Raw genomic sequence first — 20,835 nt, forward strand, 5'->3', positions numbered from 1 at the left:
ACTTGCACACTGGAATTTGCAGTTTTGAATAATTGAAGTAAACTGTATGTCTTTTATATACAGCTGGAAGAGGAGATAAATCCTCTGAGCTCTGTTTACCAGGCAGTCTTTGTTAGGAAGACATTTTCCATGCTAGAATTGTTTACAGCTCTTCAGGCAGAGATAATCAAAAGGCTGCAGTCATCATGTCAGCTTGTCCAACTCCATGACAGTCCACAAGCTCCTGATATTCTTGTATTTCTTTTTTTGGGAGTCTTGGGGCTATTTGGGTATCTTGTGACTAAAGTTCATCTTCTGGTTGTTAAAAAAAGGAAGTGAAAGGCTTTATTCAGTGTGCTGTGACCTTGTTGTCATCCTCCTGTTACTACACTGAAGTCACCTGTCAGGATGTGCGCAGGGCATTGCTGCTTGTTACTTCAGCAGTCACATCCTCAGCTGTCAATCCATGCGATTCCTTTAACCGTTGCTTATTCTTTCTTCTGCTGCTTCTGCTTCACATGTGCACTTTTCCATTCATGCTGCATTAATATCTGTCTTAAGATTTGGATCACAAACATCTACACGCCACAATACGTTCTGTGCATTTTTGTACAACAGAGAAAAACACTTATCCAGGGGCAGGAAATGTGTTCTTTTCAACTCTGTGATCTCCTCTACACTGGAAGGACACTTTGGGCTAACTGAAACTAAATCTAGTCAAATCAATTCAAAAATCACTGTGAATATAACTTTCAATTTTGTCTAAAACGTTTAAACCTATTGCAATCAAAACAAGCCTTTCTCAAGACACCCAGTGCGCAGCCACTGGGACACAGCTCCTTGTGAGTGCTGTGAGGCAGCTGATGAGGTCTGTCCTCTTTCTCCAGCTGCTGTAACTGCAGCATTCACACCACAAACACTCCCCGCATCTGCCAGCCTTGGGGGACTGAGACCTGCTGCTGGCTGCGGAGGCTGCGGAGGCTGAACCAAGGCCACTTTGCAAGAGCAATCCAGGACACCAATGGTCCATGAAGAGACTGTAGCAATTGCAATGTCTGCCCAGCCTGATGATAAAACCTCTTGTAAATACAGCAGTTTTGACATGGGCCTTAATTCCTTAACATGCCATAAAGACTCAAAATGTACTTGAACAATTAAAACAGTAAAGTCAAGTTTGGAATGTTTGTGAAAACATGTTTAAATTGTATGCCTTGCTCTTGGCTCCAGAATCAGAACAGAGTTTCACACCTGGTGTAAACTAAGAGTAGTTTTTCTTCCTGGACCTATCTAAGAATCTGTCTACTGGTACTGACAGGTGACATGCTGATCCCATATCCAAGGCTCTTCTATTTTCTGGGTGATTCCTAAGCGTTTGATGCTGGTTTTTTTAACATTTGCCGGACACAGTATGCAGTAGAGAGCTGTGCCTGTCCATCACTGCTTAGTCTTCTGAAAAATGATCAATTAGACTCCAGTAACCAGGATTTTCACACTGCTGGGTTCCTGTATTGGCAAGACCTCTCTGAAGGTCTGGCTGCGGACTTTATCAGCAAATAGGAAATACACAGATAACGGCACTAAAAGGAATTTGAGCAGCCGAAATCCGAGATGAGATGCCTCCCGCCCCACGCTTAACTGGGAACAGGCAGCGTCCCTGCGAACTCCTCCCGGAGCAGGGCGCCGGGGAGAGCAGAGCGAAGTTTCCCGGCTCAGGTGGGACCCCCCGAGCAGGAGGGAGGGCCGGACACCCGGCCCCGGCCCGCGGCGGGCGGTGCTGCTGCCCGGCAGGGCCGGGCCAGGCGGGACGGCGGCGGAGGGCGGGCGCCCCGCGGCTCCTCATATAGCACTGCCCGCGGCCGCGGCGCTCAGAGCCGGCTCGGCAGCCGCCCGGGGCAGCGGAGCAGACCCGCCGCGCCTTCCTTCCTGCAGAGCCCGTGGCACAGCGGTGGCAGCAGCATGTCTTCGGCGGCGGTGGAGATTTTGGGGCTGGGACTGGGCATCCTGGGCTGGGTGGGGGTGATCCTGGCCTGCGGGTTGCCCATGTGGCAGGTGTCGGCCTTCATCGACGTGAACATCGTGGTGGCGCAGACCATCTGGGAAGGGCTGTGGATGAACTGCGTGGTGCAGAGCACGGGGCAGATGCAGTGCAAGGTGTACGACTCCATCCTGGCGCTGCCGCCCGAGGTGCAGGCGGGCCGGGCGCTCACCGTCATCGTGGCACTGCTGGGGCTGGTGGCGCTGATGGTGACCGTGGTGGGCGCGCAGTGCACCAACTGCATCCGGCCCGGCAAGATGAAGTCCCGCATCGTGATCGCCGGCGGGGCCATCTACATCCTCTGCGGGGTCCTGGTCCTCATCCCGCTCTGCTGGTTCGCCAACATCGTCATCAGCGACTTCTACGACCCCACCGTGCCGTCGTCCCAGAAGCGGGAGATGGGGGCCGCGCTCTACATCGGCTGGGCGGCCACGGCCCTGCTGCTCTTCGGGGGCTGCCTCATCTGCTGCTGCTCCTGCTCCCAGCGCGACGAGACCTCCTTCCCCGTCAAGTACTCGGCGCCGCGGCGGCCCACGTCCAACGGCGAGTACGACAAGAAGAACTACGTCTGAGCGGGGCTGGCCCGCTCCGCGGCCCCGCGGGGCACGGACAGACGGCTGCGGGCCGGGAGCGTCTGCGAGAGCTCCAGCGCTCCCCTGCCTGGAGGCTTTTCTTAACGGGGACCCCCGTGAAGCGGCGGCCCTAGGCAGGGCAGCGCCCCGCTGCCCTCCAGCCCGGCTCCCCGGCGGGTCCGGCCGCTCCGCTGCGGGCAGCGCCGCGCTCGGCGCCGCCGGCTCCCGGTACTGACCGACCGCGCTGCCGGCCGAGCAAAGCCCTCCGCGGCCGCCCAGAGGAGGCGAACCAGCGTCTGGGGGAACCGAGGAGCTCCGGCGAGTCACGGCGGCGTTTACCGGCACGCCCCGTCCGGGCTTCGCCGCCGCCGCCTGCCCGCCCGGCTCCCGCCGCAGGCCCCGACAGTTCCCCGGCGTTCCCGTGACACTTGTGAGTACTTTGCCGCCCGCTGTCGCGGCCGGTGCCTCGGGGCATCGCCTGGCTGCGGGGACCGGGCGTCGGGTGCGCACCAGAGCCGAGGAACAGCTTCCCATCTTCGTCATCTCTCCCAAAAGGCTCCATCTGGCAGTTCCCGCTCGGACTGATAAGTGGGGGTTCGATCTATTCGGGCAATTAAAATAGGGATCCTGTCCAAAGCATGACACTAACCTTGGTCCTTAATCCCACAAGCAGTAACTCTTTGGAGAAAGTTATCTGACTTTCTTCAGTTGTTTCAGTCCCTCAGTGAAGCGTATTGGTCTGCGTGTATTTGAAACCTTGAAAGAGATTTCAGGTAGTTGCTGTCCTTTAGTGGAGCACAAATCAGATAACAGTAGGTTGTCTCCTGAGGTTCTTCATCTCTCCTTCAGCTTATGCTCTGTTTTTACTTGAATATGAACTCATTGCCAGAATTATTCAAGGACTAGATTAAGAAATCTAGATCACTGTATATCCTGGCTCCAGCAGGGCCTCTGCTCCTCTCATCTGCACTACAGGAGACTGGAAACATAAAAATCGCCCCAGATACTGATGGTTGGGGGGAATGATGTCTTTGTGGCCTTCTTGCCAAGCTCTGCTTGCTGCCAGTTTTGAAATGTGTGTTCAGTTGGACATGCACTTGGTTGGCTCCCCACCATGGTTTTGTTAACACGTTCTTTCCTTCATTTACCAAATCAAGCAAAAAATTGCTAGAAGAATTTTACCAAAAATATCTTGACTGTGACTTTACGCCAGGTGATCAATTGTGAAGTCATGACTCTCACAGCTCTCGGCTCCTCTGCATTGCCCTAGTAACACTGCAGACTGGAAGGAAGATGGTTTGGGCAACATAACTAATTTTCCTGGAGGTCTAATTTTGCAGGAGGTCAACACCTCCTGAACTTCACCACAGTCTGAAATATTAGCTTAAACTTTTTCATTTTACACTGCAGAGACAAACTTTGTTAAGGGAGGGGCTTAAGGGGATGGGGTGATACTCCTCCAATCTAATTACTTGTAAATCCACACAGGATTATGCTACTGACTGTGGCAGCATCTGCATTGCCATAAGGAGATTTCTGCCAAGAGTTAGGGAGGAAATGTGCTGTTTATACTCCTCAGAGATCAACCCTACAACCTCATAGGTCCTCACAAGCATGTAGCAATACAGTGCACACCTGACCTGAGCATTAACTCTTACAGCTTTCTGGTAACACCAAACTTACTGACAAACCATAACTGTGGGTCTGACAGATTTACATTGACTCTGTTCTTGCCTTGCTTAGCAAACTTAAAACCCTGGAGGTATCAGCAATTCGTAAACTGGAATGAGAGACTGAAGCCTTGCCTCTGCAATTTTTGATGTTGAATATTGAGCACGATTTACCCTTTTGAAGATAACTGCTTTTGTTTTTTTAAACACATAAACAGCAGGGTCTGAGCTCATCAGAGAATACAAAAGCAGAGCAATATGTCTATAACTACTTCTGCTCTATAAAGAGGTGCAGTTCTAATACTGTCGCCATTTAAATAAAAGCTGTAATATTGTTTTTATGATGTGATATGTAGTTTTGGTACAAGAGTGAAATATTCTGTATTTCATCATTGCAACTTTTTAAAAACAGTGTAACCTTGTAAACTGTAAATGTATTTAAATGCATATATTTTGCAAGAAATCTACCAAAGTTGGCTTGTTATACGGTTTGGTGCCTTTATTTCATGACTACTTTATTTTAAATTGTAACATCCAACTCTATTTGTCACTCACCCTAACTCAGCTCTCTGCTGTCTAGCAAATGAGTCCACAGGTATTAGCCCAAATCCTGGACCTCACTCACTTTTGTCTCAAGTTAAAGAGCTAAACCCCACTGACAAAAATGTCTACATGTCTCTGAACAGCAGAGCCTTCAGAAGTGCTGCAGAATTTGGGGTCTGACCAAAAGATGAAATGCTTCTGGGCAATGCGTCACTAGCATTTCAAATCAAAACTGGTGTCTTTAGGAGAGGGAGAGGAAACCTATGCCTTAGAAGGGAATTTTAACAAGCCAGATTTCTTGTATTGAGGCAGGGCTGGATCCTCTTATAAGCAAAATCTGAAAAAATTATGCAGAAAGATCTCTTGGAAGAAGCCAGTGCTAACTGTGCATGTGCTACTAAACATAGCATCATCCTACCAAAACCATGACTTGTGGCTGAGTGGGGCCCATGTTAAAAAATATTTTTTATATTTAATCTCATTCTTCAGTATCATAAATTTTTGCTGTGCTTTAAAAGATAACCTGAGAGAATGCTGTTACTGATGTCACTGGCTTCAGGGTAAAAGTCTAACTTGGTTTTTGCTATGATTTCTTTTCTAAGAACAAAGATCTAGTCCTGAACTTAAAACCTTGGAATTGCTCAGGATCAGGCCAACCTCATCCCAATGAAAAGATAAATCTACAGCACTTGTTTACTATTTTTATTTTGTATTTATGATTTCGCATAAAAATAAAAACATGTAAACCAATCCCTGAACAGGGTCACTGTGTTTTGTGAAAGCCACTGGATTGTTTGGGCTCAGGAAGGTGGGGTGTGATATTGGTGCCCAGAGGGAAATTACCTGGGCTACCTTTGGGGAGGAGAGCTGGGTCACCTCTGTGGAAGAAGGAAGGGCTGCTCCCCTGCAGAGCAGAGCAGGCAGCATCTCAGCTCTCCACTGAAGCCTCAGACAAAGGAGAGCAAGTAGCAGCAGCTGGTCTTGTGATGTGAGCACATTAGGAAGTGGAGTGTGTGCCCCAGCTATTTTGGGAACAGCTCTAAGCATGAAGCTTTTAAAGCTTTCAATTTCTACACATTTAAACTGAAAGGAAAAAAATCCTGCTGCTTGGATCAGCCCCAACCTGACCTGATACCCTAATTCTTTCTGCCAACCATTTATTTTTTTTCAAAAGTGCATTCAAGCTGGGGAGAAACATTTTCACAGATGCAACAGAACAAAATCTAAGGAAAAAAAAAACCACCCAAAACCAATAAAGATGGGTAAACTAAACTACACAGACTTATTGCTAGTGGAGAAATTAACCTAAGTTATATGACTGCCAGGGAGCACATTTCATATTTTGCATTTTTTTGCAAGATTTTCAAGCTTTGCTCTAACAAACTGTTGCTTTAAAAAATGAAGAAAAAACATCTTCAAAGCCTTCATTTTGCAGCATACTTGCCAGCTGGGTTGAGATTAACAAAAGCTCCTTGCCACCCTCCCATTGCTATGCACATGCTGAGCTGGAAAAAGGGTGTCTGTCGGCTTGGCCTTTGTCCTGCTAAACGAACCATTTCATAGTTATGAATTTGAAAGTAACCTGCAGTTCATACCCTGCAAATCTGGTCAGATCCTGTCTGTGCAAAGAAGGGAAATGCACCAGGCAGAGGGAAAAGGAAGCTCAATCAGTCACGTTTGCTGCAGGATGTTTAAGGAAATATTTCCTTTTCCTGTACAAAGATGTTTGTTGGGCATCTGCTCTTTGAAACACACAAAACATCTTACTCTTGAAGTGAGAAAGCAGCATCACTTCAGATTTTTTAATTTAAAATCTATTCTCTGATCAAATATTATACAATGAACTTGTTCTTTTTCCTTGGCCATTGTTCAAACCCCAAAAGCAGGTCTCCTCCAACTCATCCATATATCTGTAATGCTAAAATATAGTCCTGCCTATCAGGAGCCATATGCCACATTAAGTGCCATATTCATACATATATAGAACAATATACTAAGGCAGTATTCAGCATCAGATGGTACCCACAATGCATCCCTTTTTGTGTGTGCACCGAAGAAGAAAATCATTAATTAAGCACACATGTTTGAGGATTTTCTTTTGTAAGTCTGCTTGGTAAGACATAACAAATATTCCTGCTGTATTAGATTAATTGGGTGAGAGCAGGTGAATTCTCTTTTCAGGTCAAATACTGCATTGGTTTTACTTGTAGCCTGATTGTGATAAATAACTCCACAAGCAAAGCCTCAGGAGTTTCTTATATTTATATTTTGGACATGACTGACTGCTCCCATTTTTATTTTCATCAGACCTTTGTTTGTGTCTGTGTGTGTCACTGCTCCAGATTGTTCCTTGCTGACTCTCTGCAGCAATAGGGTCTGTCTAGAAACCTCCTTCTTCTACCTACTACTACCCTCAATTAGAAGAAAAGGAGAACTTCATCTACTAGATCGCTGATAAAACCTCCCACAGCAACAGTGAAGGCTTTACAGTTGCTTGGATACACAAGACTTGCTTCACCTTTTCCTTAAGCACAGATTGAGACATCATGAATCAATTTAGCAGAGTCCTTTGTCCTGTGCCATTTTGGGATTTTGTTTACAACACTGAGCTTCCCCCTCCTTCCAAAGCTAACCATGTGGATTCAATCCAAAATCGGGCAGAGAAAGGTAAGGAGTAGTAGGACTCAGCATGGAAACACAAGTGTTGTGCTGAAGGCATCTCCCAGGGCTCGTGCCAGTCTTCTCCTCATGCTTGAGCCCAGCTGCTCCCTGGCCATTCATCTACTGCCCTGAGGGAGAGCTTTGCCTCTCTGAAACTCCACCTATGGTTTGGGTTGCTGGTTGCTGTACCCAAATAAGCTCAGGATAAGGGGGGATCAAATCACACAAACTTTACCACTTAAAATGTGAAAATACTCATCAGCATCAGAGTCTGCTTTAGAATTGATACAGGAAAATGAATATATGAATGAGTCTGGATGTCAACCGTCGTGACAAGAATTAACTGGTGTGTTAACTGAACTACTGGCTTTAGCTTTCTGATTTGAGAACAATAGAATCATACAGCATGGGGTACTGTACATACAGCACTGGTTAAAGCAAAAGAAGAATGAACCTTGGGACTACTATCCAGCTGTTTTGGTCTCAGGCTACAAAAAGAAAACAAATAGGGAAACACCTCACTCCACAAGCCACAGCCTTTTCAACAAGACACACAAATCTCATTACATTAATAATGGAGAGTAAACAACAAGACCACCTCCAATAGCCAGTACAGAAGGACTTTGACCATCTAGAAAATCAGCAGAAAATAAAATAAGCTGCATCTTTTCCTCTAATCCTCCTTAGAGCATCTTGAATGGCAAAAGCTATTCACATGGACTAAAGCCCTGGCAGCAGCTGGCAGGGTATTCATAGCAGGTACAAGGTGTTCCTGAAGCCCAGTTGATATGACATCCACACAAGTTACTCCTTCTTTTGGAAAAAATAGCCTTAGTTCAGGCATGATGAAGTGCCTCAGTGCTATTATGTACAGCAATAGCAGTGGCTCCATTCCTTACTACACCTCAGCTCCAAATCCAGGGATGTTCCCTTCTGGTGGATCCTCCAGCCTGCACCAGCCAGGCAGAGACTTTGCATGGCCCAGGGAGGTGCTCTGGTGTACACAAACAAAACAGATGAGATTAAGCCTGTTCATGTTTATTTACAGTGGAGAACAAAAGTAAATGTTTAAAATATCTGATTTTTCCAGGCAAACAACAGATAACCCTCTCAAAATGACTCTGATCCAGTGAGCAAGCTGTGCACTCTGTGCCAGTTGTATCATCCTGTGCATCTCTCATTGCTGGCTATGTCCTGCAAGGAGCTAAGTTACACATGTGCACATTTTAGGTCTTTAGCACCAGCTGTGCCAGCTGTGGAACATTTTGGGGTTTTTTAAGATAAGCAGAAGATTTTTTATAGGTTGAAAAATGCACTAAAAGCTAGGAGATGCACAAAACCAGATCCCACAACAACAATTTTAATCTGGTAGCAAAAATAGTTTGCAATGTTAAAGGCATATTGGGTTTCAGTTGTGTATGTTCCTAAAGTTTCAATGAAGCAGGTTAGCTGACAGAGCTCTGAGTGACATTCCTCCTGATCCCATGCCAGGTACTCTAACAATTAATCTAACCATATGTGGTACCTCTGGGCTCTGTTCCCACTCTCAAACAAATTCTGAGCTGAATCGATTCCCCTCTATCACACTCATACATAACTCATTAGCATTAACTGTGTTTGTTATCAGAATACTTCCACAGAAGGTTAAACCTTAAGAGAATTTAGGCTTGGGCACAAAAGATCACTCAGGAAAGAAAAATAGGCACTGCTTGACAAGAACATATGTGAAATCTCAAAATGGTAGGATTCAGTTTCAATATACCTTCACATATTGGAAGAACTGGGACAAAAAACAACAATCACCAATTCTTATCAGCTCTAACAAGTGCCTAGCACGGCAAAATTCTTGCACTATGTATATTTTTAGATTACTCTTCCAGTTATAATGTTCTGTCCTTATTGTATATCTTTTGTTAGAATTAGGATATCTGCTGCAGCAGCCTGGATAACCTTTAGCCTGAGCTACAAAACCTTTAACAGTTTCCAATTATAACAGCAATCTTTCATTCTATAATACAAATAAACCCAAGTGTTATCTCGACACAGAAGACTCACATGAATACCCAATGACTACAGAATGATTTCACCATTTTTTTCCTCTATAATTTCCTGCTATTATTTCATTGGAAGCGACTGCCAAGATCCAAGCAGCATAATACATTTTACTGTTTACATTTACTTTATTTTTGTTATACTGTTGACATTTCAAAATGTTGACATGCAAGGCAAGTTTTAAAAATTTAACATCTACTTGAATTCCATTATGTTCTTGGACCCTTAAATTATTTTTAGGCTGTCCCAAAGTTTTCTCCTGATTTTCTTGTCTGACCAGTTGAGAATATCTCTGTACCCAAATACCCGTCAATTTTATAAAATCATAAGTCCCACAGCTTGTGCGATGGAAGAGGAGTTTCCATTTTTCAGAAAGATATGACATGGTAATGTCCCTTTTCAGATATATGGAACTAGTTTTCCCATAATCTTTATGTACTGTAACAATGTAAATTGGGCAGCAGTTTGGAGAAAGATAATTCCATTGGGTGGGAATTCCATTAGGAAGAAACTAAACAAAGACATAATTAAAGCAGTTATTCTGCAACTATAGATAGTGGATATTCCCAGAAGCCAATATCATACTGAGACTCTAGGGGTAAAATGCTGTTGTTTGGATAATATTAAAAGAAACTTCTTGTCTACCTGGGGTTATTAATGACCACAACTATTTAAGACATCCATATAATCATTATAGTGTCCCTCCTAAAAGGAAAGCTATTATCCATGGCATCCTGCCCAGATTCCTGCCGAGCTGATTACATTCTTTAGAACCTGCACTTTTAGTTCATTACAGCAATCCTGACTTCATACCTGATGTTGTATGGGCTCATTTCACATTCTGAATCCGTTACTGACATCTGTCCTAAAGGCTGATCATTGGTGGTGGGAAAGAGCAATCCCTTTTTCTTCTGCCTCTTTCATAAGGTTGGAGATTTTTTTTTCTTTCTGTCTGCAAAATGTATTTACAGCCTTGCAGAAATGGCCTCTGGCAGATTGCAATGAACTCCACTGGTGTGTTGAAAACGAGCCCACTTCAAAGCCAGGCTGGGAGAGGGCGCTAAATTTAAGACCAAGTTTTTTCTCCTTAATAGAGTTACTGATATCTGACTCATGTCACAATAAGAAATTGAGAATTTCAGTTTTAACACCTGTTACTACACAGGAATTCAGATTATGAAGGAAAATGCAAACTGCAATCCTTTTCCTGAACCAAAAGGTCTTAGGTCTGTCCTGGCCTCATAACATGGGCAGGCAGGATGCAGGAGCTCTTAAACTGCTGTGAAACCTCACTTTGTGACCTTGCAAGGAAGTTTGAATCAAACAGAAGGGTCTTACCTCAGAGGAAGAAAAATGGAAGACATAATGTTAGTGCTTTATAATGAGAAAAGTGGGGTAAGACCCCACTCTGCTGTAGGCACCAAACTGAGTGTCTGAGGTGACATTGACAGCACAGACACTGCACACTGATAAAAGAGTTAACAGGAATGAGAGCCTGGAAATGGAAATGAACATATCCAGGGCAGAAGCAAAAACTAAAGAACTCAGTTATCTTAAAATGTAAACATAGAACTATAATTAATTTTGTTTCAGATTGTACCCAAGTTGAAAGTACAATAGGAAAGGACTTTTTTAACAGACTAGAAAATAGTACACATGACATGTGTGTAGGTAAGGTGGTTGAATGCCCTGGACAGTGGGAGGTTTTAAAACTGATCTCAGAAATGTAGAAGATTTTTTTGTTCTAAAAACAATTGAGAGAACTAATATGAGTGATTGGACACCGGATAAAAACCAGCACAAGTAACTAAATATAAAGGCATGAGATGAGACTAAACACTGCTTAGCTAATAACTAATTAATCTGTCACAGTAATGTCCTTTTTGGTCTCCCTGTCCATTTGCATGAGGTCCTCTCAAACATCCATCCTGATGAAGGGAGAAGGTGAGGCAAAGAGGAAATACAAAGTTTAATGAAAGAAAAGATCACAAATATGTGCTGAATAACAAAAAAATGAGGAGTCATCACATTTCTTTCCTAAGGGCTCTAATCAGGGAGGAGGAGGGGCAGCAGTGATTCTTGAATAGTTTCTGCCAAGTCAGTGCACTACCCTTGGAGCCATACACTGTATTTGTATCTTTGAAAGGCTCAGAGAAGATCCCCTTTCTGAAAGGAATAATTTATTCGTTATTTGGAGATAATGGAACAGATGAGTAAGCAGATATATACATACATGGAGACTTGTCAGAATGGGATATCGGCCCAGAACACAAACAATATCTACATTTACAGGCAAAAATTCCCCATGAGAATTGAGATGGTTGAGAGTTTATTAGATAATATGAGTTAAAATAAAAAGAAGACAAGTTAGTAAGACAACAAAGCTGGCTTTAACTACTAACCATTCCAAAAAGGTATATCTCTTTCAAACAGATCTTGTTGGCTCCTATCACCTATTTGAGATGAGGGTTTTCAGACTGGGTAGATGACCCCTGTGCAGCTGTGCTACATTTCATTCTCCCTTTTGTTGCACAGACAGTTTAGTGGGACACACTCCCGTATCCTATTCCCTTTCCCTCGTTACTCACAGCAGAACCTTTCACTTAGCATTTCTAATAGTGCCATGTAGTGCTGTCGTTTCAGGAAATGCCTGGCTGTATTCACTGCTAAATCAAGCAGGAGTCGTGCTGGCAATTCAAGGAACACCTCATCAGAGGAAAAAAAGCAATTGCTGCTGAGCTATTGTTTTCCATTTCATTTCACACACTCAAAGAGCTCTGGTGACCACCCAGTGGGTGCCCTGAAATACAGATTCCAAGACACCTTCCTGAGCCAGAAAGGCAAACCGGATTTACTGCTTACCCTCTATTGTTACTCAGTCTCTCTTTTCCTCTTAGTTCTTTATTTTCTATTTTTGTACTTCACCCTGTCATTTTCAGTCCTTTTCAGGTCCCCTTCTCAATTTTGTATGCAGCAGTTGGAAAGCTCTGTCCTTTTGACACAGCTTTTCTAAGAGGATATTCTACAACAGGAGCCAGCAATTCAGAATGAGTCAGAAAAATGAGTCAGAATTCAGTAGTTTTTGTAAGGAAAAAGTCTCATAAAAAGGATATGTTCATTAAGTTATTGTTTTAACTACTCTGCCCTTAACACTGATATCAGCTAATCTATTTACATGGCTACACAGCAAGTGGAACCAGCTGAAACAACAATACTCTTCCCCTTCTTCATGTCCATGAAACAGCACACACTGGATTTGCAAAGCAGGTAACCAAATCCAGCACCCATGTATGCTGTTTTTGTGGGTGTGAACAAACTGCAGCCCAATAACAGGATAAAGAAACCTAAACACTGGAGGGAGATTCAGTCCTTTTGTAGGAAGAAAGGGAGGCAGTTTTGCTTAAGGTTAGAGGCAGATAAATCTCATGAGGAGAGAAAAGAGGCAGACAGAGAAGAAAAACTGCAGAGTGGTTTGACTTTTCCTTAGAATGTTTTAGGAGAACAGTATTTCCCTCTCTAGAACAGACATATCTGGGAAATTCCACGAGTGCTTTACAATATGTGCATATAGATCTTTAAAGGATAGTGCTTAATCTTTCAAAATGTAACTTTTACACAGTCCAGAAATGGTGCTGTTCTGCTAGCACACACTTGCAGAGCCATTAAACCTGGAGGGTAATGAATGTTACTGACAAGAGCTATAAATAATGAAGAGCATATCAGGTTTTATATTTTTAAAGTAGAAAATGTTTTCAGCCATGAAGATTTTGGCAAGTGAGAAAGTAAAGCTTGAGATGACAGACAACATCTCAAACTTCCCAAGGAAAATACCACAAACAGTGTTGGGTGGTAATCTGGTCTTGTACTAGATAGACCTGAACTCTCAATTATAGACAAAATTGGATTTCTAGAAATCTGGATATATGTGAAAACTGGATATTGATTTAACCTAGTAAGCAATGACTGTGTAATTGAGGCAAGCATGAACAGTGTAAATGAAACACTGGCAAGCCCTGGCTCTGTTTAGAAGGCAATTATTTGAGCAGTGTGACACATACCAAATGGTACCATGAAACACCACAGTTCTCAGCTAAAGGATCAGGTTGCAGAATTATATTACAGCACTAGTTCTGCAGCTGTTGAGATCTTATTTCCATCGTAGGGCAACAGCTTTTCAAATCTGAGATCCTGTGAAAAAGCTCCCAAGACAGTCTGCCCCCTCACGAGTGATTAGCTGGACATAGCCAAAGACTCTTTTGAGTTTCTTTAAACTTAACAGACCCCACTGGAAAAGCCCAGAACTGTTTGGAAAGGACCATTTTTTTAAATTTAATTTATTAATTTTAACAGCTTCCATATGATGTAGCAAAACTCTTTCCAGTTAAAAGAGACTTCCCTGAAGGAAGAACAGCAGCCTCAGGAAAAAAAAAATTATAATGCTGTTTTTTTTAAAGATGAATGTCATCCTGTACATAGGGATGGGGACATTTTGGTCAGAGCATGGTCTCAGATGAGGAACTTAGCCAGGGACCAAGAAAGTAATCTTAGACCTCAGACCATGCTTGACCCAGGGCATGCTGTATTCTTGCTGTTTGAGTCCTGAATTACTTCACTGACCACACCACTTTTTAAAGAAAACACCACTTTACATGCCCCTTCCTTGTAGACTACTGATCCAGTTAGACTTTCAGATCAGAGAGTAGATCATTATTAATGGCATATTTATTTTGAGAGCCCCTTGGTGACTCCTTTCAGCAAATAAAAACATTCTAAGAGCTGACTGTCCCTGTGAATTGTTTCCAATTCAATGGCAGGTACCTCCGATTTTCCACTGACATGCTGCAAATGAATGATTAAATGAAAGTAAATTCCACTGAGCTAAACAGTGGAAAGAGACACCAGCACCAAAGGGACTGGAAACAGACAAGCTGCAGCAATGAGAAGAGGTGACTCTAAGTGCTATAAAAGACAGCACCCTTTTGTTGTAAGGGAGCATTATTTCTTTTGCAAGGGCCAGAAAGGAAACATCTAAATTAAAACTAGTTTTGAAAAGAAAACAAAGGACCCAGAATGTCATGGTACTTGTCTAACATGGGTAACCTAGTCATTAACATGAAGGAATATCCAGAAAAGTCATCTACAGCTCTTAAACAAGCGGTAAAGACTTCAGAGACGGATGTTGTTGAACCAAGGATTAAAAAAATCCCCTGTTCTCTTAATAAAATAAACTGAGATCCAGCACTGGAAGGAACTATGTTGTGATACAGCTTGTGTATACATTTTACCTTAGTTTAGTTCATGAGATAGGATTAGGCTTGCCCATAAATTCCTATGGGATTGGTCTTAATTCCAATTTAAGAATGACTTGTGAGCCTTCAGCTCATTGAGAATAGCATGCATCAGCAATTCTACTAAATGCTGGTTGTGATATCAAATTACCAGACAAGTCTTTATCTCTGGTTATTTAGATTTTAGTGTATTGCCCAGATGCACACCACGGGAGCAGACAGCAAGTCAAGGCAACACATGCCAGGATAGCAACCCAGCAGCCACAAGTGCCTTGAGGGGGCAGAGGAAGCCAAAATTGATCTATAACACAGCAGCAGTGACTGGGAAACCCATGTTCTCTGCTCTGTCAGACCCAGGGATGGCACGAGTTTAGGTACCATGAAGTTAGGGATGTCTTGCCTATTTTCAACATGTTGTGTTTCTTCTCTAATTCTGTTGAGAAGAATTAGAGAATTCTTGTTGTTTCTTCTTTAATTCTGTGTTTCTTCTCTAATTCTGCCACCTTCTGAATGACAAAAATCAAAATTCAAATGCTTTAAAAGAATGGCATCCAGTCTGAAATAAAAAGCTCCCACAATTTTCTTTCCCTAGTGAATGTTCTGCAATATTTCCTGCTAAGTGTGTGTTTATAACCCAAATGCTTGTACATAAAGGTGGCGTTTTTGAGCTCCACCCTGGGCAGCATATTTTTCAGCTCTTGAATCTGCTCCAAGGGAACTTTTAGTACCACCTTGAAGCCAACAATGGTACACAAGTGCCAAGAGGGACTTCAGTTTTCCATTTAAAGAAACAAACATTTCACGGCTTTCTTTCCCTCAAGCCAGACTTACTCACAAAGGAAATTTCAGAGGAATGTTTTCAAGAATATTTCTTCTATGAGGGAATCAAAACCATTGATTGACAGATGTACATAAAATCAACAAATGATGTTGTGTATTGCTGTGAGAACAGTCCTGGTGTTTTATGTTTTGATTCCTCCTCACTTGTGATTACATTTCCCTTCTAATAAGTACTGCTCCCCTCTTAACAAGTTAGCACACCCAGAGAGGCCATTTCAACACAACAAAACAAACTTCAAAGAACTCCTGTACAAAAGAGACTGATTTTAAAACTTCCTCTTCTGGACTTTACAACTGGGGTACTCCAGACTAGTGATTAGAATGATGTAAAGTTTTATTTCTCTTTTATTTCTGGACAGGTGAGCACTGGAAACGTTGTCCTGAAAACAGGAGTGGAAAAAGTGAAACTGAAGCATTAAAGACAGTCAAACATGACAATTCTAAGGTACTTCTCCTGCCTGAGTTCTCTAGAGTACATGGGATTTAACTAAACAATTAAACAGCTCTCCTGCAAACCATTCAGCACTTTAAGACTGCAATGGCTGTGTCAGATCCTATCAGGTTTACAAGTGGTGGTTGCTATCTACTAATATAAACTCAAATTGCTGATAGAGCAGCTAAAACCATCAGATTCTGAAATACCTCTGATTTATTGCTTCTGCCATAGAAGCAGAGCAGTAGGCTCTAAGAGAGTAGCCACAGGGAAAAGTGGGAAGAAAGAGCAGATACTGTAGCTAAATTTGATATAGCTCATGAACTAGAGCTCCTATTGATGTAGGACCAACTGTATTTTCATCTAAGTACCAAAGCATAAAAGTCTGATGATAAACATACATACTCCTGTAGATCAAGGCAAAACCCCCTAATATCTCCCAATATTCAACCCAGGAATATTTTCTGTCCTTTATTACAATAGGTTTTACAATAGCAAGTAAAAATAATGAATATTTGCAAAATAATTTGCTTAGAAATCATTGTAGGGATTTTAACTTCCATTAATAAGAGCAACCAGCACTATGACACTGTTCCATAGGGTTGTGGTTTTTCATACAATATCCAGCTATGCTGCAGATCTACTCACCACAAAATACTGCACAGGCTAGAATTTTGCAAGGATCTGGGAAGAAGTGAATGCAGATTCGCAGATAAGCACTGACAGTGACCAAACACACAGAAACCACACCTGGCTCAGGATGGCCTTGAGCGAGGACTGGGACAGCACTTGTTTGTGTCTCAAAGGAAGCATCAAATGCAACTGCTTTGTTTCTCTATCCTTCCCTAGCACCTGCTTCTGACATTAGAGAGGCCAAGAACTGACCAAAGCCCACTGGCCTCCCCCTGTGGCTGTTATTGCCACAGTCAAATTGGCACAGAACGTGGAGGTTTTTCATACAAGGAAGCTGGAACATTCCTTAACTTTTTTTTTTTTTCTCCTAAGGAGAAATAGGAAAGGAGGTAAGAATTTTTATCCACTATGCAACTTTGATATTGGTAAGTACAAGTCTATTAAGTCATCACAATTCTTTCCTAGAAGGGGATTCACTGCAATTCCAATCAAATCTGGTCCTTACTGTCCAATTTCAATTATGTTTAAATTTATCACCCCATAAGAAAACCAGCCATGAATCACTGAGCAGGAATGGCATAAAGCAGCTTGTTCAGCTGCTTCAGTACTTTGGTAAGGATTTTCAACATTTTATTTTTAAAAGAAAAACAAAAACATTTTAAAGGATTGGTTTCATACTGCTATTGCTCTCAGATTAGCAGCAGCAGAAATATTTAAAGAACTGATTAGAGGCTGCTATTACAGCAAGCAAACACTGGAAGAGTTACTGCAGCTTCAATATAATCCTTAGGGAATGTTTCTATTTGCATTCAGACATGGCCAGGTGGAATATGACTGCACATTTAAGAGTCTAAGTTGATTTCTCAATGCTCTATTTTAAAAGGAGTCATTAGAGCCATAATTTCTTTTTGGGATAATCAATCAAAAGCACCAAAAGTCAAGTGACCATTTTACTTAACCTACACAAATTTCAGTGGGCCACTCAAACCACCAGGTTACTGCTGCCGAATGAAACTGCTCCACAATCTCCTCATGCAATTATTCTCCGGGTAGTATTAACACATTAATCAACAAATTCTCTAGCCTAAAATAAACTACATAAGGAGCCTCAGATTCTATTGCTCACATTGTAAAATACTGACATGCAAAATTTTTATCTATTGGCAGACTTCTTCAGGTGTCCATGTAGATTTAATAACTTTCTTTTTACACAGCATTCCACACTCCTGACTGATTTATAGCCACATTTGGATGACCTGGGAATCAATTCAACAGCTGATCAATTCTAAAATTTGCAAAAGTATTCTGGGCACTTCTGGCAGATCTTGGGAAAAATTGAACCTTAAAAATCAGCAAAAAACCAACCAACCAACACAAAACCAGTAAAGGAGGGACAAAGAAAGTTTATGTTTTATGTTACACACGTTTGGTTTAAGAATCTGGCAGTAAAGCAATTAGCAACGCATCAAGCAGAAAAACTAGCTCCCACTTCTCATCTTCCCAGTATGACAGAACATGCTGAAGTTAAAGGGCGCTTGTGCCTGTAAATTTGTCCATTTTTCAAAATATGACAGTCACCTAGTAAAAGAAGTCTTAAATATATGCTAGGGCTGAACTAGTTAATCATTAAATACTGCAGAAATGGCAGTGATGATGTTGTGATAAATAAATTAATTTCCTACACTTATCTGATTCAATTTCATTCATTGAGCAGTTTGCAACTGAAAGATAAAGTGAAAATATTTAGAAGTGCACTCCACTGTAACAGAGACTTGTACCACTTACATATTAATTGGCCTGGCATTATTTGTTCAGAAGACAGCAGAAAATTCTGTGTTTCCATTTCCAGAGACCTAAAGCCCAGCAAGGTAGTTCAGAAAAGTGACAGAGTTTTTGTATGCAGTGTAAAACCCAAAATGTGCTGGTAAGGTGCAATATAATTTATTGCCAATACTACCTAGTAAGCATGCAAAACCAAAAGGCACCATTACTTTATCTTAGGAAGCACAATTTTTTGGTCATCCCAGCATGGCACAGGGATTTATTCAGGTAAGGTGACAACATATAAAAAAATATCTAAAAATCCAAACCACCTTCTTTTATGAATAAAAATAGTTTAATTAGGTTTCTGTTGACTACATTTAAATCACATTTAATATTAAATTAATCTGTATTAAAATATGTACAAAGAATGACGTAATGATACATAACCTCTATGTATTTGTTACAATACATGAAAACATTGAAGTCACAGTGAATTCAGGCAAACGCTTCAAACAGAAGAGCATTCACATGTACACATATACACAGCCACCAGAGCTCAGCAGGGTAAGGCCATTGAGCCATTTCATATGACCAAAGTAAAATGAAATCTGCTATGGAACATGCTAAGCTACTCTGTCAATATTTATAGTGCTACACTCTACACAGAATAATCAGAGTACTTCAGCCTCCTTCCAGGAAAATTATTCCCAGAGTCAAGCTGCAAGTGACAATACAGTATCACAATGCATGACTAAAAAGGTTTTATTGATACTGGCATTCCCTGGATTTTTCATTTGGTTTTTGGCAGTTACTCAGTATTTGGATTTTAAAAACCCTGAAATCTTAAAACTGCTCCCACGAAACAAGTCTTTCAATTAAACTACAAGACTTCAATCTGGTAATACTAAAAAACATTTCCAGCATTCTAGAACGTCAAGGAGAGTTTCAAATAGTTTGTTTAAAAAAATAAAAAGCATTCAAGACAATTTTAAAAGTACAATTGAACAGTAATATAAATATGGAACTTTAAAACCTATTTTTTGTTATCAATCAACAACTGAACATCACAAGAGTACATCTACTAATAAAAGCAGGCTTGATAAATAGAAATCCAATGTACAAATACCAGGTGACAGCCTTTGCCATTACCAAGGTCAGATGTTTAGAAAAAGAAGTGTTCAATATCTCTGTGCTGAGATCAAAATCCTTTTGACCTCCCAAAAGGCATAAAAACACCAGTCCAGGCCTGTACCAGTACCTAAGATACACCAAAACTGCAGCACCATGAACTTTGGAACATCCAAAATAATTTCAGAGGGTCTCATCCTCAGCTTCCAGCACAAGGAGCCAAAAGACACCACTGCATAACAAGAGCAGAAGACAAAACAAACAGTCTAAGTGTAAAGAAAGAAACAAATGGATGTAGAAATCCTGTGAGCCATGCATGCCTCTGCTGTCTAACAATCAGCTTTGGACTAGTGTGCAGCTACTTCACAACTAAATTCTTATATCCCCATCTCTGTTCCAGGTAAAAACTACACACCAGCCTAGGCCACAACCCTAACACTGGGAAAGAAAAATGCTAATTCCACATTAACATCAAAGCCAGTGGCACTGCTATGGCCAAATTCCATCCTGAGCTCAAACAAGCCATCAGAATTAAATGAAAGTAGTAGAGGATCAGCTACAATTAAGCTAATGTGGCCATTTCTCTTACAACACAAACTGATGCTCCTTTTCCACTGTAAGTTAAAAAGCAACAAAAAGTTAGGAACAATGACAGAGAAGCTCATGGATGATGAAACTTAAATAAATCTCTTAAGGATGAAAAAATTTTGCTTTCACACTGTCTGCCTCCTCCTCCAAAGGAAAACAGTTGTCTTTGTAAGAAACTCTTAGTGTCAATTTATATTTTCACTAAAAGTTGCCATATTTTTAAAAAGTATTCTACAGATAGTGGCGGGTTACTTGATTTGTAATAATTTTTAAATAAACCCTTACTGTGTCTTACCTTTAAGACAAGAGAGAAATAAGTGCATCCAGAAATTTGCTCCGATCTTCTGTTTTCAATTCAATTACTAAAATATGAAATATTTTATTACAGGATGCAAATGACTGAAAGACATACCAGACATCACCAGAAGATATACCAGGTATCTTCTCTTGAAGAACAATAAGCCTGAGAATACCAATTTATATTCTTATCCATCTTTAAGAAGGAGAAGCTATTTGGACAAAATGCAAAGGACATTTTTTATTTTGTGCTTAAATACTAGCAAACAAATTTGTAGGTGCTCACTCCACAGCAGAGCAGGCACTTCTTAAATCTAAGAACATTTCTGTGTATGTTCAACATGCATAGATA

The 20,835-nt window shown here is 41.6% G+C and overlaps 2 protein-coding genes across 3 annotated transcripts in view; one reads left to right on the forward strand and one right to left on the reverse strand.

Annotated features, from left to right (window-relative positions):
• The window catches only part of CDC45 (cell division cycle 45), a 37,418-nt gene that overhangs the window by 6,242 nt on the left and 10,341 nt on the right, over positions 1-20,835 (reverse strand). The window contains exons 18-19 of one of the 2 annotated variants that reach the window (XM_068208836.1): positions 20,482-20,548; positions 18,801-19,830 (exon numbers count right to left, since the gene is read on the reverse strand). In XM_068208836.1, coding sequence (XP_068064937.1) covers positions 20,484-20,548 — 65 coding nt within the window. In that variant the 3' untranslated portion in view covers positions 18,801-19,830; positions 20,482-20,483. Of the gene's footprint in view, positions 1-18,800; positions 19,831-20,481; positions 20,549-20,835 lie in introns of those variants that run through there. The other variant, XM_068208837.1, reaches the window with a different exon arrangement.
• On the forward strand, positions 1,848-2,847 carry CLDN5 (claudin 5). Its single transcript, XM_068208835.1, has one exon. The coding sequence runs from the start codon at positions 1,936-1,938 to the stop codon at positions 2,584-2,586; it is 651 nt and encodes a 216-aa protein (XP_068064936.1). The 5' UTR covers positions 1,848-1,935; the 3' UTR covers positions 2,587-2,847.

This window comes from Anomalospiza imberbis, chromosome 18, assembly GCF_031753505.1.
Source record: "Anomalospiza imberbis isolate Cuckoo-Finch-1a 21T00152 chromosome 18, ASM3175350v1, whole genome shotgun sequence".
Taxonomy (NCBI): Eukaryota; Metazoa; Chordata; class Aves; order Passeriformes; family Viduidae; genus Anomalospiza; species Anomalospiza imberbis.

Bases quoted from the DNA above. Each gene is read 5' to 3' on its own strand.
- CLDN5 (XM_068208835.1), top strand. From the start codon at position 1,936: ATGTCTTCGGCGGCGGTGGAGATTTTGGGGCTGGGACTGGGCATCCTG.